This window comes from Mus pahari, chromosome 10, assembly GCF_900095145.1.
Source record: "Mus pahari chromosome 10, PAHARI_EIJ_v1.1, whole genome shotgun sequence".
NCBI lineage: Eukaryota > Metazoa > Chordata > Mammalia > Rodentia > Muridae > Mus > Mus pahari.
Genome location: NC_034599.1, coordinates 31,387,685 through 31,397,601, shown reverse-complemented (window position 1 = coordinate 31,397,601; position 9,917 = coordinate 31,387,685). Strand labels below are relative to the sequence as shown.

The 9,917-nt window shown below is 43.0% G+C and overlaps 1 protein-coding gene across 1 annotated transcript in view; it reads right to left on the bottom strand.

The window, feature by feature from the left end:
* The window catches only part of Fez1 (fasciculation and elongation protein zeta 1), a 53,774-nt gene that overhangs the window by 37,850 nt on the left and 6,007 nt on the right, over positions 1-9,917 (bottom strand). The window contains exon 2 of the mRNA XM_021207086.2: positions 4,157-4,512. Coding sequence (XP_021062745.1) covers positions 4,157-4,467 — 311 coding nt within the window. The 5' untranslated portion in view covers positions 4,468-4,512. The remainder of the gene's footprint in view (positions 1-4,156; positions 4,513-9,917) is intronic.

Genomic DNA, 9,917 nt, shown 5'->3' with positions numbered 1-9,917 from the left:
CTCTCTCTCTCTCTCTCTCTCTCTCTCTCTCTCTTTTGCAATAGGGTTTCTTAGTGTAGCCTTGGATGTCCTGAAACTTGCTTTGTAGACCAGGCAGGTTTCTGGCTCATAGAGTTCTACCTGCCCCTGCCTCCCAAGTGCTGGGATTAAAAGTATGTGCCACTACCACCCAACTAGAAAACTATAAAACATTTACTTAACTCCCATTTAAAGTATGTCTAGTGGTAGTTTATTTATTGGGTAGACTTTGATTTTAACAGTATCTTTAGTTCATAATATCTATCTGAATAATCGGAAGCAACCATTGCTCCCAAATGTTTACACTTCTGTAGAGTATAGCAAGAGCTAAGAACAACCCCAATGAGATGGAGGTGGGTGAGAGCTGCCACTCTTATTTTTAGTTTGCTTTGGGTTGATTCTCCACTCCCAGTTTGCAGTGGCTTTAAAAAGTTTCTAAAGTCCAGGCCTATCTTTTATAACAAGGGAGAGGAGTAACCTCGTATACATAAAGAAGAGATTCTGGGCCAGTGGTCATGGTGTAATCCCAATACTCAGGTGGCTGAGGCAGGAGGATCTAGGCCAATCTTGTCTATGTAGCAAGATCCTGTTTCAATATCTTAAAAGGTAAGGGGATGAGGAGAGGAAGAAGGAGAGCAAACGAGGGAGGAGGAAGGGGAAGAGTAACAGGGAGAAAGGGGGGAGATGATAATGAAACGTTTTCTGAATTCAAAACCAGATAGATAGACAGGCAGACAGATAGATAGATAGATAGATAGATAGATAGATAGATAGATAGATAGATAGATAGGTAGATAGATAGATAGACAGATAGATAGATAGCGAATATATATTATTTAAACCTGGGTTTTTAAATGTATGTTTAAAGACAGTGTCTCTTACAAACAAGACTGTCCTGGAACTGAGTATGTAGCCCAAACTGACCTTGAATTTGCCATTCCCTTGCCTCTTCCTCCAAAGAGTGGTCATTTCAGCATATGCCACCATATCCAGGCAACTCTCCTTTAATACCAGAATTTCCATGCCTCAAATCAGAGATCCACTGATCAGCGAATTCCCTACTGGCCAAATAGGTCCAAACCACAGAAATGAAGACTTGCAGGCAATTACTGCATTCCCTCTGTAGTTTGTGCTTTCTGAAAGAATCTCATTCAGCCACGAATCCCTTTGTTTTATTCTGGGCTTCAACTCTTTATCTCTAATTCCACTCAAAATACTTCCAACCTCTTTATGGATGAAAATCCCTCTAAATGCTAAACCTGAGGAAGTGACCGCAGTAACACTAGGAGAGACTTACAACCAGGTTAGACTTTGAGTCATCCTTTTCCTTGGCTTAGTCATAATTCCACAGCTGAAAGATCTGGATACTGTCTGCAAAACAAAGTGTGCAAAGTGATTCTGGTTTTTTCTCTTGGGTTTCACGGAGGCTCTAGATGCACCGAGTGCTTAGGGAGTGCAGTGTGTGTTTCTTTCTTCCTCCCCTTCTGCTCCCCACATCTTCCTCTACCTGTAGCTCAGCAATTATCCAACCTCAGTCTCTTAGCTGAGGCATCAATGAGGCAGTCAAGGCAGAAAAATGCCTGCAGAGAACCCCACTAATCAATCCCATGTGATGGTAATTAACGTTGAGCAGCCTCTGCTAATGCACCAAGAGGGAATGAGAAGTGCTCACCGGGCTTTCACCTTTCATAGGCAGAGGAAGAGTTCTGACGCCAAGAGATGGTGAGTTGGAAGCAAGACAGCAGAAACTGGACTCATTTTTAAACGCCATTTTCAGAACACGTCCTGGGTGAGGAAAGAAACCAGGCTCTTTGTAAGCCCTTAGCCCTGCTTTGTCAAGATTGAGCTCTAGAGGTTTCAAAAATGAGCATCCAGGCAATCCACTAGAGTTAAGTGACCTGACCAAGGTCACACAGAGAGTATCCGAATTAGAATTCATAGTCTCTGAGTTTCTAGTTCGTTTCCTGGTGCTTTAAAAAGAAAAGACCATGTCCTATCTAGTAAAGCCTGACAGCCTCCCTTCTTACTTAACAGAAGTTCAGCAAACTATTACTGGCCCAGAATTTTGAAAGAACTAGCTGGAAACTTTAAAATGGAATTGAAACATACAACCCACCGTTATAGCTCTGGTCACTGGAGTGAAAAGCATGATTATGGACCCAGGCTAGCATCAGTTAAAGGGAGAAGAGAGGCCTAGAAAGACAGAGCATGGACCTACAAGGTTACTTATTGTGACTCAAGCAGCACACTCAGTAGTATCTATTTCATTTAAAAATATGATCAGATCACTACCTACACACTAAGCCCACTGTGATTGGGGAAGGGTATATAACAGTGAGCAAGACAGACCATGAATAGCTCCTGTATTTTCAGAGGGGCAGCACTATCTATTTTCAGATCATCAAGCATGCCTTTCCCCATCAGGATCTTCTAGAATGTATTTCTTAAAAGATTAGTGTGCATGGTTCTTTCTATTCTATTTAAGTCCAGAAACAAAAAAAGGGGTGGGGGCTGGAAAGTAGATCAGAGGTCACATAGCTGTCTAGCATGTGTAAAGCCCTAGCTTGGACACTGGCACGGGTGGGAGGAATAGAACACAGCTGGTCCTAATAAACATTTTGTGTGTGATTTCTAAAGAAGAATGGATGCATATTTTATCTGCACAAGGATTCATGCATGCTCTTTTAAATCTCTAAAACAGTTTAAATGCTTTTTTTTTAGGGGGGGTTAGATCACATGTATTCCAGTTGACCTTACATAGGGCATATGTAGCTGACAATGAACCTGAACTTCTGACCCTCTTGCATCCACCTCCGGAGTGCTGGGATTGCAGCCATAAACCACAAGACCCTGTTCCCTTGGCGACGGGGATGGAACCTAGGGCCTCATGTGGGCTAGGCAAGCACTATACCAACAGACCCAAGTTCCCAGCCTTCAAACGCTCTTCTTTCTGTCACAACTGCCTCTCCTTCTAGCCTCCTCAGGTAATGCTTCCCTCCAATTCTTTCCCTTCACAGCTATTAAGGCTCTGGAAGTCTGCTAATACGCAACACGGGAAATATGCTCAAACCCTCAAGAAACATACCACCTTGTTTCTGCTTTGTTTATCCAGGTCTCTCAATTCACTTGTGAACTTCCAGGCCTGGGAGTTATGAACAATTTTGAGATTTGTAATTCTGTAATTTGGGTGTTTCTCGAGACAAACTGTCCAGTTTCTGATTAGCCCATCACAGTTAATTAATTCTCTTCCAGTCCCTGTTTTTAATAACTGGGAAGGTTACCACAGAGAAGAAAGAGAGACTGCAGGATGGTTCAGTGGGTAAAAGCACCTCCCACCAACCCTGGTGTCATGAGTTCAATCCCTGGGACCCACATGGTAGAAGGAAACAGTTGTCCTCCAACTTCCATGCATGCATGGTGACCTGTGTGTTCCCATACCTATATACAAATATATATATAAACATTAAAAAAAAAGTAAAGAGAAAAAGAAGACCTGGAAAGATGGCTCAGCAGGCAAAAGAACTGGTTAATCTTCAGAAGTACCTGGTTCAACTCCCAGCATTCACCTGGACGCCCACAACCATCTATAATTCCAGTTCCAAGGGACCCGACATTCTATACTGGCCACTCTAGGCACAGAGCACGTGTGTGATACAGATATTTAGATGCAGACAAAATACCCACACACACACACAAAAATAAATAAATAAATAAATAAATAAATAAATAAATAAATAAATAAATAAAATCTTTTTAAAAAGAAAAAAGAGAGAGAGGTGGGGGGAGAGAAGAAGGGAGAGAGGAAGGGAGGGAGGGAGGGAGGGAGGGAGGGAGGGAGGGAGGGAGGAAGGGGAAGCTAGATTCCCCACATTTCTTGTGCTTAAAATTCTGTTTTGTGTTTAGGAAAACCTAAATCCTTCATTCCTCTAAAGTTCCAATCCAAGAAAGCTTTCTTCAGCTGACTACAAAGGGGCATCTAGAGAATCATGTCAGCTGTCACCGAGGTACTGCCTCTGCCTCACACAAGGACAACCGTCCGACCCACGTAAACTCGTAGACAGAAGCTAGCTCTAGGCCAAGAAGGCTGACTACGGATTCCTTCCGTCTGGCGCAGGAGTGGGTGGCTAAGGCTTCTTACTCCTCATCCCGAAGAGTCTCCTCCTCCTCCTGGATCTGCAGCTGGTTCTTCACTGGAGCCAGGCTCTCCGTCTTGGTATTGTAGTTCCGAAAGCAGACATTGAGCTTCTCATCAAATTCATTCACGAGGTCCTCCATGGACTTGAAGCTGATTATTTCGGAAGAAAAATTCTCAAGCTCGGAGAGGGAAGGGTCCTCCAGGTGGTGAGGCGATGTGCCATAGAGACACTGTGGCTTTTCCTCTGGCTCCTCAGTGCAACTGGGCCTGATATCGTCAAACTCCTCATCCAGGCTCACCAGTGGGGCCTCCATCCTGGTACCGCAGTACAGTGACAGCAACTGTCAAGATCTGTCTCCCTGAAAGAAATACACAGGGCAGTGTGAGTTTGGACTGGGCTTTTGTGCCAGTTCTGCGGAGGAACCAGATCACATCTTCCATTACTCCGTGTCCCTTGGAAAACAAAGACTCCTTCTCTCCATGCAAAGCCTAAATTTTTTTTTTAAAAAAAAAAATGCTTAAGAAAGCAGAAGGGGAACTGTTTGATAAGAGGAAAGGGACGCGTGGGAGGGTGACTGGGGACATGGAAAGGTAAAGGAAGGTCAATGTGACCAAAGCACGTAATATAAATTGGGAAAAGATCATAAGGAAGCACAGTTATCATTTTGTATAATTAATATATACTAATAAAATGTGTCTAACAAAACAAGAGACATAGCCTGGGGCTGGAGAGATGGCTCAGAAGGTTAAGTGCTTGCCACATAATCCTGAAGACCAGAGTTCAGATCCTCAGCACCCACATCATGTTGGGGTATAGCAGTGTACGTCTGACCCCAGTGCTTTAGGGTGATGATAGGCAGATGACTCATAGGCCAGACAGCCTAGCTGAAAACAGTAAGCTTCAGGTACAGTGAGAGACACTGCTTTCACAAAATAAGATGGATTCCCTTGAGTGCCATCAGCCATGTGGCCTCGGCAGCTCATTTCTGATCTACACTATTACTTTGCTTTGAACAAAGTTTTCTCATTTCTTTTCAGGGGGGGGGGGGAAGGGGGACAAAACAGTAAGGTGGAGAAGCAATTGAGGAAACCCTGTGGCCATCAGCCAAGGTCCTCCACATGTACCCACATTGGTAAGCACACCTACATACACACATGCGCGCACAAGGATATGCCACATACATATCACCAACACCACCATCACCACAACCAGCAGCAACAACAACAGCAGATTATTCTTTAATAAAGTAGCTATGGCTTCTAAAGTTGCTTACTACAATGCTCCTAAGTAGTTCAAATATCATTTCATATTTTCATAAGATGAGCAACAGAACAGAGTGAACTCTGGAGCTGCCCAAAAGGCACAGTGATGAAGTACACAGCTACCAAGCCAGGATACCCAGGTTTGTATTCTTCTATCCCTATCAGCTATGAGCATAAACAAATTACTTAACTTCTCCTTTTTCAAGCCAGTAAAAACAACACGATCTACCTCAGAGGTTTGTTATAATATTAAAGGAGTAAACATAGCTCTAAAGCATGCCAGGGAAATGATTAATGCCAATGTTATTCAACTTTGTCTCTTACTATTAGTCACAGGTCCACACTCTTAACCATGTGCTCCAAAATCTAGGGTGGTGGTGAGTGCTGTTGTTGTTGTCATTGTTGCTGTCCCTCCTCCTTCTCCTCCTTCCCTCCTCCTCTTCTTCCTCCTCACACCTCATCATCATCATCCCCTCCTCTTCCCCTCCTCTTCCTTGTCCTCCCCTCCTCCTTCTTGTGCTCCTCCTCTTCTTCCTATTCTCCTCCTCTCTTCCTCCTCTTCTTCCTTCCCCTTCCTCCTCCCCTCTTCCTTTCTCATTCCCCCCATCTTCCTCCCCTTTCCTCCTCCCCCTCCTCCCCCTCCTCCCCCAACTTTTCTGTACCGGGATTACAGCGAGTTCTATTATGCTACCAGACATAGTTTAGACATTGTTTTTTACAACTCCTTGTATCAAAACCCAACTCGACTTAACCTTATTTGACAATGAAACCTAACATGAATACAAAGCTGCTTATGGTCTCAATTTCTCTCCTCAAAAGTGTTTTGCTGGGCTGGTGAGATGGCTCAGCTGGTAAGAGCACCCAACTGCTCTTCCAAAGGTCCTTAGTTCAAATCCCAGCAACCACATGGTGGCTCACAACCACCCGTAACAAGATCTGACATCCCCTTCTAGAGTGTCTGAAAACAGCTACAGTATACTTACATAAATAAATAAATCTTTTAAAAAAGTGTTTTGCTGAAGAAATATTAATTTTTTAAATCATCGACAGAAATGAAAGTGTAACTTAGTGGCAGAACACAAGGTTAGAATATGTGAGGCCCTATGTTCCATCCTTAACACCAATGCACTGCAAAGTGTCTGTTGGTGTTTTATGCATTTCTAGAATTTATTTTTTAATAGATTTATTTATTTATTTGGGTACACTAGCTGTCTTCAGACCCAGCAGAAGAGGGCATCAGATTCCATTATAGATGGTTGTGAGCTGCCGTGTGGTTACTGGGAATTGAACTCAGGACCTCAAAGAGCAGTCAGTGCTCTTAACCTCTGAGCCATCTCTCCCGCCCCCCGCCCCCACCCCTTTTTTTTTGAAACAAGGTTTCTCTGTGTAGCCCTGGCTGTCACAGAACTCACTCTGTAGACCAGATTGGCCTCGAACTCAGAAATACAGGACTTATTAAAGAGAGGAATAATGTCTAATAATAATCTCTTTCCTTAACCCATGGGGCCAGTTTTGTTTCAGAATTTAGATTAATTCCAGTTTTTAAGGGGAGCAACTGCATTTTCTGCATTTGATCCACTGTGCTCTGATGTAAAGAGCTCTCTTTCTTTTCCTTTTTTTGCAGTCCAACACTGTGGCACTTGCATCTGAAGTAGTCACAGCTGCTCAAAATGCAGGATATCTTGAACCCAGGAACTTGGGGCTAGTCTGTGATCTATTGTCTTCTAAGACATAAAGGCCCGGGGATATGGATCAATGGGAAAGCACTTGGCTAATCTGTGAAGATCCCTGTGTAGGATCCCTACCACCATTCTACCCACTTTTTAAAAATCTACACAAAATATGGCTAAGTGTTTGGTCAGGAATGGTGAATTACATAATAATTCTAGCATTTGGGAATCTGAGGTAGGATGCTTGTCTCAAGTTCCAGGCCAGCCTGAGTTACAGAGTAGTTCCAGACCAACCTGGAAAACCAGAGTGAGAGATACCCAGTTTCAAGGAGCTAGGAGGAGGGGAAGGGTACAATAAACCCATATACCCAATGGCTAAATACATATCCATCTTGGATGTTGGATGCTGGCTACCCACTTAGGCATCCTTCTAAACCCTTACAGGTCTGTGACTCCTACCCACTCATGCAGTTCTCTTCATAGCTGTCTTCAACCATGATTTCTGCTTCAATTCCCACATGGAGGGCCCTTCCCAATTTTAGTGTAAATTCCGTGAAGGCACAGCTGTCCTCTGGATATCCTCCGTGTCTCTAGCACACTCACTGCCCTGTGGACAGGCAATTGATCAATGTGTGATCAATGAGAAATGATCTTCTGCCCCATATACAGTTTCCAACAGCATCGCAGTTTGTCACCCGTCTACACTTGCCCAACTTCCTTCCTGGGAACTAGAAAGGTAACTTTTCTCTTCTGGTCTGCATGATTACTGGTCAGTCCGATGTGTAGCCTGGAACCATATCAACAGATGTCAGAAGTCATGGGGTTTGTCTAGTGAATCCTCACTCTGCAGTTCTACCTACAAAACTAAACTCTAAGCAAGGCAGAGGGATGCTGGGTGAGAGCTAGCCCTTACTGGGATTTTGTTGAAATGAAGCCAGTTACTATGGCATCAAAATACACTCTGAGCATTTAAAGTTTACAAAGGCTAATAAAGCATAATTATATGAAGGCCCTACCAGCCAGGAATGGTGCAGTATGTATATACCCCCAAAACTCAGGGGCACAAGCAAATAGCCCCTGGCTGACTTATGCAGTGAGCTCCAGGCTAGCCAGGACCACATAGTAAGACTACATCTCAAAAAACAAAAACAAAAAGCAGGAAGAAAAAGACAGAAGAAAAGAACAACAAAGAATGTTGGGGAAAAAATAACCCCAAAACACAGAGAACAAGGCTGGAGGTGTAACTCAGTGGTAGAAGCCCTGGTTTCCATCCTTTCCTGGCTAGTTTATTGTCAATTTGAGAGTTATTTGGGCAAGGGGGCTCAAAATTGAGAAAATTCTTACATAATATTTGCTTCTAAACAAGCTTACAGTTTATTTTCTTAGTGATTGATGTGAGATGGTTCAGTCCACTGTGGTCCATGCCACCCACTCCCTCCGGCACGTGGAGGTCATATAAGCAGGCAGGCTGAGCAACATGAACAGCAGGCCAGTAAGCAATGTTCCTCCTTGGCCTTTGCTGCAGTTCCTGCTTCCAGGATCCTGCCTGAGTTCCTGCTCTAGCTTGCTTGATGATGGATTGTGATGTGGAAGTATAAACAAAAACATGATAGGCAGTGGTGGTGAATGCCTTTAATCCCAGCACTTGGGAGGCAGCGAGCAGGTGGATTTCTGATTTGGAGGCCAGCCTGGTCTACAGAGTGAGTTCCGGGATAGCCAGGGTTATACAGAGAAACAAAACAAAACAAAACAACAAACAAACAAACAAAACAAAACAAAAACAAATACACTTTCCTCCCCAAGTTGTTCTTAGTCACTGTGTTTCATCACAGCAATGGGAACCCTAACTAAGACCATTCTCAACACAGAAAAAGGAGATGCTGCCAAGACTCATAAGTGCAGTGGCTGGCTGAGTGGCATGTATCCCAGATCTGATTTCCTTATGAATTACTATAAAAATACTGGCACAGAGCAAAATGAGCTTTAGAAGCTCATTTTAATAGCTTTATAATCTTAATTATAGAAACATATTTATCTAATCCGATATATCCAAAATATGACTATATTAATATATAATTCATATTAAAAATACAGGGCCATTTTTTATACTAAGTCATTTTATAGTTACAGTCTTTTTTTTCGACTAGCCTCCTTGCATGTACTCAACAGCTATGCATGCCTACTGGCCACTAAGAGATTTAATAACACACACACACACACACACACACACACACACACACACACTTAAAAAAAGAACAGAAAGAAAAAGAAAGTTTCAGGCTGCCTGGGCTACACAAGTTCAATGTTAGCCTGGCAACTTAGTGAGATGCTGTATTTAAAAAAAACATAAACAAAAACAAAACAACAACCCATATCAGTCTTCAAATGTGAGTACATAACCTGGAGAAGCCATAACAACCAGGAAAGCAAAAACATAATGTGAGACAGAAGGAAGGGGAATAGCAGGATACAAGTGATACAAAGGGAGAAACGAGAACATCCTTTTGAGTTGTTGGTAAAAAGAATCCAGGAGACTCCCCGAACTATAGAGGCTATCACTATTGATTGCCCACCAGAGGTTTTTATTATTATTCTTTTTATTATTTTTTTTCTTTTTTAAAAATTTATTTATTATTATTTTCTTTATTTACATTTCAAATGCTATCCCGAAAGTTCCCTATATCCCACCCTGACCCCTGCTCCCCTACCCACCCACTCCCACTACTTGGCCCTGGCCTTCCCTTGTGCTGGGTCATATAAAGTTTACAAGACCAAGGGGCCTCTCTTCCCAATGATGGCTGATTAGGCCATCTTCTGCTACATATGCAGCT